The following is a 13,479-nucleotide window of genomic DNA, read 5'->3' on the forward strand; positions in this document are numbered from 1 at the left end:
GCCCCCTCTTCAGGTGCTTTTACTTGCCTAGAACGTGTCCTTAACACTTCTGCCTAGCCTGGGTGGTAGGTGTGTGTGTGTGTGTATGTGCCTCGGCCCAGTATACCTGAAGGTGCATCTCCACCCCCATCGCTCACTGAGGTCCAGCTCTGAGGGCCTTCTGGTGGTTCCCTCACTGTGAGAAGTGAGGTTACAGGGAACCAGGCAGAGGGCCTTCTTGGTAGTGGCACTTGCCCTGTGGAACGCCCTCCCATCAGATGTCAAGGAAATAAACAACTACCTGACTTTTAGAAAACATCTGAAGGCAGCCCTGTTTAGGGAAGTTTTTAATGTTTTATCGTGTTTTTAGTATTCTGTTGGGAGCCACCCAGAGTGGCTGGAGAAACCCAGCCAGATGGGTGGGGTATAAATTAAAACTATTAAATTGTTATTATGTGTGTGTGTAAATCAGATTTTTTTGCATGGCTAGAACCATGCAAAACCAGCTCTGTAAAGAGTAAGGCCCATGTCTTTCATCCAGCGGGTGGGGTTGTTAATGGTCTTGATTGCCTCGTTTCTCTCACGTACATTTTCCTCTTTCTCTGTAGCTGCTGGAGGATTTAGACGAGCAACTGAACTGTACAGGATTTGAGGAAGCTGCCATTTCGCGTAAGATCCACTCTGGTAAGTGTCCAGCCAAGATGGTACAAAGCTGGCCGGAAATGGCTGATTTGGCACCTGATTTGGTTAATGCCCTGAAAGTAAGGCTGCTAGATGTGGGTATGGTGGCTGATAGAGGTGGTTCTTTCTCTGAGTATTGGTGTAGATATTATCTAAATATATATACATATTTAATTGACTTTGCATTGCACAGGGAAAACCTCCTGCTGGCTCAACTTTGATATGGAAGTGCTGAGGCAACAATACCTAGCGATTCACGCGCACAGGATAACGCTGGGTAAGAGCAAAGCAGGGCAAAGGCAGGAGCTCTGTATCTTAAATATGCCCCATGTATCTAATTTATCACTGGACAGTTGTGGGATATGGGCTCAAGCATCCTTAGATTGTTGTCCGCATTATTAAACTTACCACCATGATTCCTATCACCCAGTCTCTGTATGTAGTTTGCAGTTTAAAAAAACAAATCCAGTTTTTCACCAAGAAAGAATGAAGTGGTGGCTGGATTGATTATGCACATCAAGCAAATCCACATTAGCATACCTTTAAAGCTACCCATCCCAGCCCGAATAGGGATGCGGGTGGCGCTGTGGGTTAAACCACAGAGCCTAGGGCTTGCCAATCAGAAGGTTGGCGGTTCGAATCCCCCCAACGGGGTGAGCTCCCATTGCTTGGTCCCTGCTCCTGCCAACCTAGCAGTTCGAAAGCATGTCAAAGTGCAAGTAGATAAATAGGTACCGCTCCGGCGGGAAGGTAAACGGTGTTTCTGTGTGCTGCTCTGGTTCGCCAGAAGCGGCTTAGTCCTGCTGGCCACATGACCCGGAAGCTGTACGCCGGCTCCCTCGGCCAATAAAGTGAGATGAGCACCGCAACCCCAGAGTCGGTCACGACTGGACCTAATGGTCAGGGGTCCCTTTACCTTTACCTTTATCCCAGCCCTAGGATGTTCTGCATTTAATTACCCGTATGAAGTGGGTCAGAGAATTTGGCTGGGGCAATGTCTAGCCGTTCAACTCCCCATTTTGTGTTTTGTTTTCACAGAAACACGCCGCAAAGCCTCTGCTTGGCAAAGGAATTTGGGATACCCACTCGCCATGCTTTCTTTGCTATCTCTAACGGTAAATGTTGCATCTGAAATTGGGGTTGGCAAGCCTGGGTTTTTGTTTTTGTTTTTAAAAAAGCCTTTAAATGCCAGCATCATAGCCGATCGCTATCTCTTGAGGCAGAAAAAATGAATGTCAGAAAGCAGCAGCCTTCGCTTTGCGATCTCTGTTTGCTGCCAAGCAGCCCCTTGCGCGTTGCAGAGGATTCTGGGAACACATTCAACAACAGTCTGCCATTTTGGACTGGCCTGAAGGGCCAAGCCAACAAAATGGCGATTGCCTGACGCAGCGTGATTGGTGCTGCAGCCCAAGTGGTGGCTGGGCAAAGGCCCCCACCTGCTTTCCACCTCTCCAGGGAAGGAAATTGTGTCCCACTGGGCGGTCCTGTGCCGCCAAGGTGCTCTGATTGCCCCAGGTCCATGGTAGCCGGGCCCCTGCAGAGGTTACATTTGCCCTGGGCCTCAGAGGGCTAAGCTTGCCAGGGGGCGATGCTACGGGCCTGTCGGACTTACACTGTTTCAGTTTATAACTTTATTCTAACAAGACTCCCAGCCCCGGGCCTCAGTCAAGCTCCGCACAGGCCTGGCCAGGCCCACTCCCAGTCTTCTCCCCTCTCTTCTTGGAGAGTTTAGCTCGGGTGGGAATTTCTGTGCCATCCCACTTGGTCTCTGAGGCTGGGAAGAAGGCCCGTAGCTTGACAGGCAGCAGTGGTTCCCTCACGTCTGTGAGCGAAAGCGCCAAACCCGTTTCCTAGAGTCTTGGCAAAGGGTGGAATGGAGTCTGTGTCTCTCTTGCTATAGGGAGCCAAGCTTTTTGTTTACTGATTCTGCAGGCAAATACGTGTATGTCCCAGAAAGGATACTGTCCTTTCTCTGTACTTTTGGTGGCTTCCTCGTATTTATGGGAAGCTCCTTGCTTAGACAATATGTGTTAAAAGATGCCTGGAAGGGAGCACTAAGGCATTTCTGTATGTTGTGCTGTCCTTTTTCAAAGGCCCAAACCAGGGCTGCCTACCAGTTCTGAAGGCTAGGCTCTGGCCTCCCTGTTGAAGGCAGTCTGCCTCTGAATACCTACTGCTGGAAGCTGCAGGAGGGAAGAGTGCTGCTGCACTCAGGTCCTACTTGCAGGCACCCTGTATGTATTTGGTTGGTCACTTTGAGAGCAGAATGCTGGACTCGTTGGGCCACTGCTCCATCAGGCTCTTCTTAGGTTCTTATGCTGGTACTATATTGATAGGGACACAGGTGGCGCTGTGGTCTAAACCACTGAGCCTCTTGGGCTTGCTGATCAGAAGGTCGGCAGTTCAAATCCCCATGACGGGGTGAGCTCTGTCCCAGCTCCTGCCAACATAGCAGTTCAAAAGCACACCAGTGCAAGTAGATAAATAGGTACCGCTCCTGTGGGAAGGTAAACGGTGTTTCTGTGTGCTCTGGTTTCCATCATAGTGTTCCGTTGCACCAGAAATGGTTTAGTCATGCTGGCCACATGACCCAGAAAGCTGTCTGTGGACAAACGCCGGCTCCCTCAGCCTGAAAGCGAGATGAGCGCTGCAACCCCATAGTTGCCTTTGGCTGGACTTAACCATTCAGGGGTCCTTTACCTTTACCTTATATTGATATCTTCCCCCTTCCTGCTATCTTTTCCAGGGCATCTCTGTTCTGGTTGTCTGTTTTCATGTCTTGGAGCTGCTGTTGGATGATGCGGCCATGCCTCGAGGGATCCAGGTGAGAGAAATGACCCTTTTCCCAGAGTCTCCTAAGCCATCATTTGTACTGGAGCTTTCTCCAGCCGCTTCATGGCTCAGGCTTCTTGTCTCACCCTGTTGAGTTGCTTAATTTCTCTGAGCTACTATTTCACTTGCAAGACATAGATTAAATTCAAAGGTTCAAGAGGCTTAACCATTGAAATGCCTACCTTTCATGCGTCTAGACCAGTGTTCGAAACTCCCATTGTTCCAGGCGCATTTTGCAACAGGGAATTTCATTAGCACAAGCAGTTTCTGAGCTCTGGGCACAGTACTGCGCCTGAGATTTCAGATTAAAACTGCAGAGTGGAAGGAAAGGAGGACCTTTTTCTGCCTCCCCACTTCCAGCTACTCTCCAAAGACTGGAGAAGGGACCCTCTTAAGGATATTAGGGGGGTGGGCAGGGGAAGGACTGGACCATGTGAAAAATGAACGTAAGATTTTAGCTGCAGTTCATCCATTTTCAGCTTTGTATTCTTGTTATAAAAAAACACACCCAGACATTCCTTTGTTGCACCCATAACCTCGGTTTAAGGTGCCATTTAGCTCCTAGCTTTCGTATCTCACTTTCTAACACTGGTCTAGACTGGTGGGTACACTGCACCAAGATAAGTCTAACTTGCAGAAAGCATATTGCTTTATTCAGCTCCTCCCTCCCCGAAGGAACCTAACCACACATTTCTCCTTTTGTCTCTCCCTTCCCAGGATGCACCATTGGGAAAAGTTTCTTTCTCCGTCTTTGGCTCTTTTGGGGCAGCCATGCAAGTGATCCTCATATTGTATCCTTTGCAGTTTGTCCGTTTTGGAACTTCCCTCCTGCACCGTTACTTTGGGATACGAAGATTGCCAGGCAGGTTTCACTGTCAAAAAAGTTGCTTCTCCATTGCAGGTTTCTCTTAACCTTCTCCTTGTCAGCCAAAACGTGTGACTCTCTCCTAAGGTTCACCTGCCCTGGCTTGTCCTACTTCTTCATCATCAAGCAGCACTACTTTAGCTACCTGCCGTGATCGTCAGACTCTGGCAGGGCAAGATCTTCCTTGCCCTGAAGACTCATTGCTTGAACATCATAGTAGCATTTCTGTTCTGAGCCTTACTTCTGTGGAAAAGGGGGGAAGCGAAAGGTTTCTTTTAAAGAAGTTTCTCTGTGAAGTGAGGGACATGAGGCAGGAGTTGATAATGCAGGTGAGCTGTGCACAGGTGAGCTGAAAGCGAGCTGCTGGCCAGCCCTGTGGAGACTCCTTTTATTGACACAAATATGCAAACCAGGCAGATACATTTTGGGCTGTGACCTTTACACATCTTCCGGTCCCGAAATCGTGGGGTGGTATAAAGTTATTTTGGCACCTGTTTCCACCGCGTCATTTTCCCCTTGCACAGTGTATGATGAAGGAGACAAAAGGTCTCAGAGACAAAGGTCACAGACAGGACACCGCAGACTATTGAGACCGCAAAAGGTTAGACAAAGGGAACGATGTTCAGACAGCTGTGGCTTGTCTGGGGGGGGGGGTGCCCCACACCTCAAGGTCACGCGTGCAGGCAGACTGTGGCTGCCTGCGGGTGGGGAGTGTGCTCCCTCCTGATCCCACTCCGCGATCATCCCTACACTCTGTGCATGATTTGTGTGTGCGCACACATGCTTCTCTTCGGAAGTCCTGCTTCCCAGCCTGTCCTTGGTGATGACAATTTCTCCATCAGTCTTCCTTAACCCTCTGCTGTATTAGCTACCTAATGATTTCCTCCGTGGTGGGATTCTACAGCTCCCCACTGTTTACCAAACTGCTGCCTGAGCAACATGACACAGCCATGACCAAGGTACTGTATATATCTGGCTGTTTTGTTTTGTTTTGTTTTGTTTTGTTTTGTTTTGTTTTGTTTTGTTTTGTTTTGTTTAAATCGACACCACTGTCGCTGGTGAAATCCCTGAGCCGCTTGGCTGGAAAAAGACAGAAAGACAAAAACCGTTATATTTCATCTGCTGAGAAAGGGAGGATCATTTACAGCATGGGTAGGCAAATTAAGGCCCAGGGGCCGGATCCTGCCCAGTCGCCTTCTAAATCTGGCCCGCAGACAGTCCAGGAATCAGCGTGTTTTTACATGAGTAGAATGTGTGCTTTTATTTAAAATGCATCTTTGGGTTATTTGTGGGCATAGGAATTTGTTCATTATTTTTTTTCAAAATATAGTCCGGCCCCCCACAAGGTCTGAGGGACAGTGGACCGGCCCCCTGCTGAAAAAGTTTGCTGACCCCTGATTTATAGCATGTTAATGGGAGCTCCTGATCTGAAAGCAGGAGTGGGGCCAGGAAATCTCAAAGAAATTGGGAGTCAGAGAGGCTGCTAGCGAGTAGGACGGTGGGTTTTTTTAATGGTTCGTTCTCTGCCTTTATTTTGTTAAAAAAGTATTTTCACAAAGTAATAATTATAAATAAATAAGAATAAAAATGTGCACCCCACCACCGAGACCATTCCATTGTAACTACCCAACCTCCCAAAATTTCAACACCTACCTCTTGTAATGGTTTGACCCCTTTCCATTTTAACAGTACTAATTCTACAAACACCCTCAAAATCATATTCCCTGCATATTCCCAGTCTTACCTTAATGGCACATGTTAATTTATCATTAATAGCTATATCCCACACCTCTTTATACCATTCTTCTATTTTATATTCTGCTTGCCCCTTCCACTTCCTAGCTATCGTAATTCGTGCAGCTGTCAATAAATTTGTGAGCAAGTCCTTCATAGCCTGTGAACCTCCCACCCCTTATAAATTGATAATAATGCTACCTCTGGACTTTTGGTCAGTTTTCACCCAGTGATTTCTGCTGTCTCCTTAAACACCCTTTGCCAGGAAAATGGTACATATTTACACCCCCACCACATGTGAACATAATTCCCTGTTTCCTGGCATCCCCTCCAGCATAACACTGAATATTCCTTGTTTATTTGATTTAATCTGACTGCGAGTAGGACTTGCGAACTGCAGAGAGGCAGTGGGGGGCTGAGTGAGTTATAGCTTCCACCCGTAAGAGCTAAGGCACAGAGCCTCCTCTTTGAGGGGTGGGGAATAATTGTGGCTATGATGCTACCGCCTTGCTAGTCTGCAGTCAAAAGTCATGTGGGTTTCTATGTCATTGGAATGGATGCTGGGAGCTCAGGATCGTCTACTCTGATTGGCAGACGGCTCTCCAGAATTCCAGGAGATGCCATGATTTGAACCTGGAAACTTCTCTCTGCGTGTTCTGTCTCTGAGCTATGTTTATTTCAAGATGCTTTTCCTTGCAGATAATCGGGAACTGTGTCTCGTTGTTGGTGTTGAGCTCTGCCCTCCCAGTTTTGTCTCGGACTTTGGGTGAGTTTTGCCTACTTCACTCTGTCCTCATCTTTTTCAGAGTGCATCAGTAAAATTCAGACTCACTGTTGAAAAACTCCCATGTAGGCAGGGCTGTGTGTTTTCAAAACAAATACACCCAGCTCAAGCAAACCTCCCTCTTTTTTGAGTTTGATTGTAATACGGGCTACACATACAGTGGTACCTTGGTTCTCAAACTTAATCCATTCCAGAAATCCATTCCAAAACCAAAGCGTTCCAAAACCAAGGCACACTTTCCCATACAAAGTAATGCAAAATGAATTAATCCGTTCCAGACTTTTAAAAACAACCCCTAAAACAGCAATCTAACGTGAATTTTACTATTTAATGAGACCATTGTTCCATAAAATGAAAGCGATAAACCATGTACTACAGTCACAGTCAATCAACCAATCAGTAGCTGAAATGAGTTCCACACAGTCACAAAAAGGAAACGGAAAAGCCACAAAAAACAAAGAACGCAAAATAAATAGCAAAAACAGACCTCAGCGTAACACTCAAAATGGAAGTGTGGCACTCAAATCGGAAGCAGAACACTTACTTCTGGGTTTGCAGTGTTTGGGTTCCAAGGTGTTTGAGAACCAGGGTACCACTGTATTTGTGTATTCATTTCCTTTATTTGCACTATTTTGCTTCCACTGATCCTCTGGGTGGAGGCAAAAAGTTATTAGAGTGTCTAAGGCCTGTCCCCTGCAAAGTTTATGTAGCTTCAAAGAGGGTAGTGTACTGCCCCTCATGTTTATTTGCAGAATCATTATTGACTAGAACAGTGTTTCCTTCTTGGACCCAGAAGAGGGCAGAATAGGGCACGCTTATACTCAATCTACTGACGTGTGCAAGGGCCAGGAACGGAAACCCCGTGCAAAATGGTCGCCCTCTGTATAATGTTCAGAAAACTCTTGCAAGGAGCATAAATCGGTAGATAGCACAATGAATCACAGATCTTTAAAATATTGCAGATGACCTTGAAGATTCAAATGTGTGCTGCATGGCCAGCATTATTATTGTTATTGTTATTGTTATTGTTATTGTTATTGTTATTGTTATTGTTATTTCTTTCTCTCCATCTCAGGAATCACGAGGTTTGACCTGCTTGGCGACTTTGGGAGGTTTAACTGGCTAGGAAACTTCTACATTGTCTTTCTCTACAACATGCTCTTTGCTGGCCTCACGACTCTTTGCCTGGTGAAAAAATTCACCTGGGCTGTGCAAGCTGAACTCATCAGGGCATTTGGTAAGTGCTGGTGTTTCCCCCCCCTTCAAGCTCTCCTCTGTCTATTTGTTACAGCAATATTGGGAAAGAGAACTGTTAAGTAGTCTGATCAGCAACAAAGGGACCACCATGTCCTGGGTAGAAGGGAAAGAGCATAAGATGTGGTCCCATTAGGGCTGCGGCTTCCTTCTGTGGAGGTTGACTATGACCTAGTTTACATGTCATGCTAAGCTAAACCATGGCTTGGTGCAAACGCATGGGCTTGAGAAGAGCCACTTGCTCTTGTCCAGTCATACTGCTTTGCTGTGCTTTGGCTTGGCTTAGCACATCATCTGAACCCGGCTTGGTAAGTTCAGCTCTCTCCAAGCTAACCATGAGCTGGAACCAAGGTTTCCCCCTGTGGTTTATCTGGGGCAGCTAAACTACCAGTCTTGGTTTGGACAAGATGCTAGGCTGTAATTTGGCTTACCTGATTCACGAACCAGGCCAAAGTGTGGTGGGCCCTGGGGGTTTCTTGGAGCATTCTGAATCTACCTAGGGTTGTCGGTTCACAGCCCGGAAAACTTTTCTGTGTATGGAACAACCGTTCTGCATGTGAGGACCCCCCCCCAGTTCATTTCCTGTCTGGGCTGGCTCGCTGTGCGTGTTCATTTTATTTACTATTCTTATCAGCCCCTTTCCAGCCACACGCTCGGAAAGGTTTGCAACAAATACAGTGGTACCTTAGAGAGCCAGTGTGGTGTAGTGGTTAAGAGCAGTAGTCACGTAATCTGGGGAACCGGGTTCGCGTCTCCGCTCCTCCACATGCAGCTGCTGGGTGACCTTGGGCCAGTCACACTTCTCTGAAGTCTCTCAGCCCCACTCACCTCACAGAGTGTTTGTTGTGGAGGAGGAAGGGAAAGGAGAGTGTTAGCCGCTTTGAGACTCCTGAAGGGGGAGTGAAAGGCGGGATATCAAATCCAAACTCTTCTTGGTTCTCCAACATAATCCGTTCCGGAAGTCCGTTTCAAAACCAAGGCGTGCTTTCCCATGGAAAGTAATGCAAAACATTCTTTTTGTTTTCTGTTATGTGAATGATGTCATGATGATAAAAATATGTAAAATTCCATAGAAATTGTTTTTTTTAAAAGGAAAGTAATGCAAAACAGATTAATCCGTTCCAGACTTTTAAAAACAACCCCTAAAACAGCAATTTAACATGAATTTTGCTATCTAACGATACCATGGATCCATAAAATGAAAGCAATAATCAATGTACTGTAGTATAAAATAAAGAAGACAGTATTGTAGATGATAAAAAAATAAATTCTTGCCTGCACTGATGATAGCCATTGTTTGGATGGGGGGCTTTTATCCATTTCTGCAGTCACACAATCAATCAAACAGTAGCTGAAATGGGTTCCACACAGTACAAAAACAAATGAACTGAAAAAGCCTCCAAAACAAAAATGCAAAATAAATAGCAAAAACAAAAGCGGCAAACTTAATCCGTTCTGGAAGTCCGTTTGACTTCCATAATGTTAAAAAACCAAGGTGCAGCTTCTGATTGGTGCAGGCTCACCAGAAACAATAACTGACAGCTGCATCGGATGTTCAGCTTCCGAAAAACGTTTGAAAACTGGAACACTTACTTCCGGGTTTTTGGTGTTTGGGAACCAAGGCGTTTGAAAACCAAAGTACCACTGTAATAAAATTGCAACGATGGAACAACTTGTTCAGTTGGTCTTCCTGCCTGGGTATTGGGATGAGAGACTGCAGGTTTTGGCCTTTAATCTCCTCCTTCTCCTCTCTTTCTCTCCAGGCCTCCACAAACTGCCTCTACCTGTGACTCGATCCCACCAGCCATGCAAGCTCAGCTAGGATCAGTGTTGGTGCGTGAGCCACAGCCGGGACATCCTTACCTTGACGTCGTGATTGTTGCTTGTCTTCTGAGCCATCGGACTGCAGCAGACGAGGGTGGGGCAGACAGCTGCCTTTGCCCTGCCTTCATTTTGACCAATGACTTGTCGGAAAGGAGGGAAGGTGGCGTTTTCAGCCTCCACTCCCCGTTTCCCAGAAGCCCGAGGAGGGCGATAGACTCGAACCACACTTGCGACCTCGCTGTCTGCTCTGAGGTCCCCGTTCCTATCAGCTGAGGGAACATCTCAGTAGTTCACACTGTGACTTCGGAACTGGGGCGGTGTGAATAGGTTGTGGAGAAAGAGGCCTTGGACTGTCTTAGAGAGAGATTGATGTAGAATTGGCCCCGGGGCATTGTTAGGGAGCAACATGGGAGAGACAGGCTGCGGGGGGGGGGGGAGTCCCTTGCCCCCGCAGGGGTGCTGCAGATTCCTGCTCTAGCTCCCTCTCTTCCTTGTTTACATTTGACATTGTCTTAAACCTCATGCCTATGTTGGCCTCTCACTAGACCATAGGGCCGAAAACCTTTCCAGTTAGGAATTTTGAGCCAGTTCTGTGTAGTAGATCGAACTCCGTTCCATTGTTTACATACCTCACTCAAGTGCAATATAAGCTGGCGCTATTGAGCCATTTATCCATGGCTTTCTGTTCAGCAGCCATCTCTGTGAGAGACTATTTTATGTGTGTGTGTGTGTGTGTGTGTGTGTGTTTGCGTGCGCTTTGTGTTCTTTAAAATTTGCCCCGCAACATGTAAGCTTCCCTTTGTCCCTAACGCTGGGTGTCGTCTCAAAGTAATGGTGGACACATCTAATCAGTTTCCGCTCCGTTTTCCCCCAAAATGGAAACTGTGTAAGGGGAAGCAGACCACAGAGAGTGCCCTTGCCTAGCAAGAAGGGATAACTTGCCACAATGGCCACCCTTCCAACTCTTGGGCCGTTGAGAGGCGGTTGCAGAGTTTGACATTTTCTGAAATTAAGAACAGACCTCAAGAACACGGATGCAGCTCTTTTCTTGCCCTGTGGCACCCATGCCTTGCTTCATGCAATCAAATCCCCTTCAAGGGCAAACTGCACAGCCTGTATAACTTGCTTTGCTCTCCACACTCTACCAGTGTTTCCCAAACTTGGGTCTCCAGCTGTTTTTGGACTACAGCTCCCATCATCCCTAGCTAGCAGGACCAGTTCAAGAACAGCTGGAGAACAGACACCACATTGACTACTTCTGCTCTAGATACTCCCAGCTTGTAGGAAGATCTCCTGTTATTTGGGTGGGTGGCTTGGAAGGTGAATCTGTTCAATATGGAGGTGTATTTTTAAAAATCTGGGGAATGGCAGAAGCATGTTAGAACACGGTTAATGTGGAAGAATGGTGCAGTGGTAAACAGCCCCCTGACCCCTCTACTATGAGTGCATCATTTGGGCATCTCTTAGTGTTTGGATGCCAGATTGTGTTCTCCAGTTTGTCAGGACTCTGTACCCAGTGCTGGATAGGAATTATATGAGAAAGTTGAATCCCGTATTTTAATTCTCTATTAATGTGGAAGCTCTGTCTATAACCCAGTTTGAGGCTAAAGGGCAGGAAGCAGAGAGGTATCAAATTTACCAGCCCAGATGTGAGCGGCCATTTTACAGTTGTGTCTTTTGAGTTTTATGGTAGGAGTTGCTGTGTGTGTATGTGTGTGTGTGTGTCTGTGTCTTTTTCCTCCCTGTCTTTGTGGCACCGTTGTTTTGCAGTGCGTATCTATGTGTGCCGGGCAAGACCACAACTGCCTATGCCCCATGTTTGCAGAAAATGCAGAAGTTTGCTTTGAGGCACATGAGTGCCCCTTGCGGGCAGTTTTGAAGAAGGACAGACTGCTGTGCTCTTGTTATTGTGGCAACCATAATCTCCATAAATTTCACAGCCGGAGCTGAACATAGGAGGCCGCACACAAAAGTCCTGCATTCTTACCACAGATCAGACTTTGATTGGGAGGGGAAGGGTTGTGTGAGAATGAATTATTTTGTTGCAGGAACATATTGTGGCATTGCAGGCCCAACCGAAATGGAGACTTGTGACCCCTGCCTGCCTTTGTTGCTTCATGTAGTGACTGTCTGATCTCAGTACTATACTGTCCATGGGGCTTGTATCCATGTAAGCAATAAATTGCCTAGTCCTCTTTTATCTCCCCTCTTCTCTCTGGACCCTTATTTTGTGTTGTGGGAGGCTCTGAAAAAAAGGGTGGTTTCTGTCCTGACACGGTAGAGAGAAAACTTTCCAGCTGGCTGTGTCTCCTGAGCATTTGTTTATGTTACTCAATGAATGTTTCATAGAGAGAGCCTCAGATTACCTTTCTGAGCCTCTGTAATCCTGTTCATTTGAATATTGGGTCATCATTTAATGGGGAAGTGAGGCATTTGCCATGCAAATGAGCACCCTGGATTTTGTGGTTTGTCATACAACAAATGAGTTAAAGCAAGGACTGTTTTGAGTCACACACAACAGCCAATCCAGATTATATAAGGCAGGGTGATTTTTCTGCGTCTTCATAGCTAAGGAGCTAGCTACTCCCATTGCAAATTAGTATTTAAAACAACAACAACAACAACACCTTAAAATAGAGCAAACATCTTACCTATACCTATCACTATGGTTCTGTACTGGAGTTAAAAGTCTTGTCTTGCTGTAAACTGGCATGGAGAAATTGTTGGATGTCAGCTCCCATCATCCCTGACAATAGACTTGATTGACAATTGTCAATCAGCTTGGGGCTGATGGGAGTTGTTGTCCAACAACATCAGGAGGCCTCCACAATGACTACCCCTGCCTTAGTATTTTAGCTGGTGGGTTGAGACCAACACACCGTTCATGCCCCATTTTCTTTTTGTCTAGATGGGCTGGGCTGTGACTGGGAACACCCCAGTGCAAAAGAGGAGAATGGCTCTGTTATATCTCATAGGGCGGGGTCATCTTGCCTACACATCTGCGGCTGCTGTGGGAGCCCTGATCTTTTTGGTACTAGCTCATTTTGGACGGGTGAGAAACATGGCCTCGCCCCCTCATGTTACACAATTCCCATCATCCCTGACTGTCGGCCATCTTGACTTTGGCTGATGGGAGGCAGGAGTCCAACAGAGGACTTATGGGACTGCATTTTATGTCTCCCTGTTCTAAGAGAAAAGAAGAAAGAGAAATGCTTTCGCAAGTCCTCTCTTTAAACTGGGCCCCATGGTGCAGGTTGGGATTAAAGGTGGGTTTAAGCTTCCAGAAAACTGCTCCCTTTCTCTTATGGGTTATTCCAGAGTCCCTACAGAGTCCTTAAGTGGGTTCCTTATTGGTAGGAGAAAAATAAAAGGCCAACCAGAGTATATTGAGAAGCAAAGTGGCTAGTAAGCCTGATCTTTATTAAAGGAACTGGTGCAACAGGGTCCCCACTCACCACACACAGGAGGGAGGAAAACCCACAACAATGGTGCGCAAGCCCCTATAAAGATATTTGAAATTGCCCAC

The 13,479-nt window shown here is 46.6% G+C and overlaps 1 protein-coding gene across 1 annotated transcript in view; it reads left to right on the plus strand.

The window, feature by feature from the left end:
- Nucleotides 1-12,153, plus strand: part of LMBR1L (limb development membrane protein 1 like) — a 48,621-nt gene extending 36,468 nt beyond the window's left edge. Inside the window, exons 9-17 of the mRNA XM_079965528.1 lie at nt 588-663; nt 854-937; nt 1,699-1,775; nt 3,407-3,484; nt 4,210-4,283; nt 5,226-5,316; nt 6,791-6,857; nt 7,951-8,112; nt 9,893-12,153. Of these exons, the coding sequence (XP_079821654.1) occupies nt 588-663; nt 854-937; nt 1,699-1,775; nt 3,407-3,484; nt 4,210-4,283; nt 5,226-5,316; nt 6,791-6,857; nt 7,951-8,112; nt 9,893-9,951 (768 nt within the window). The 3' untranslated portion in view covers nt 9,952-12,153. The remainder of the gene's footprint in view (nt 1-587; nt 664-853; nt 938-1,698; nt 1,776-3,406; nt 3,485-4,209; nt 4,284-5,225; nt 5,317-6,790; nt 6,858-7,950; nt 8,113-9,892) is intronic.
- Nucleotides 12,154-13,479: the final 1,326 nt, after the last annotated feature.

The sequence above is a fragment of the Podarcis cretensis genome (assembly GCF_951804945.1).
Source record: "Podarcis cretensis genome assembly, chromosome: 2".
NCBI lineage: Eukaryota > Metazoa > Chordata > Lepidosauria > Squamata > Lacertidae > Podarcis > Podarcis cretensis.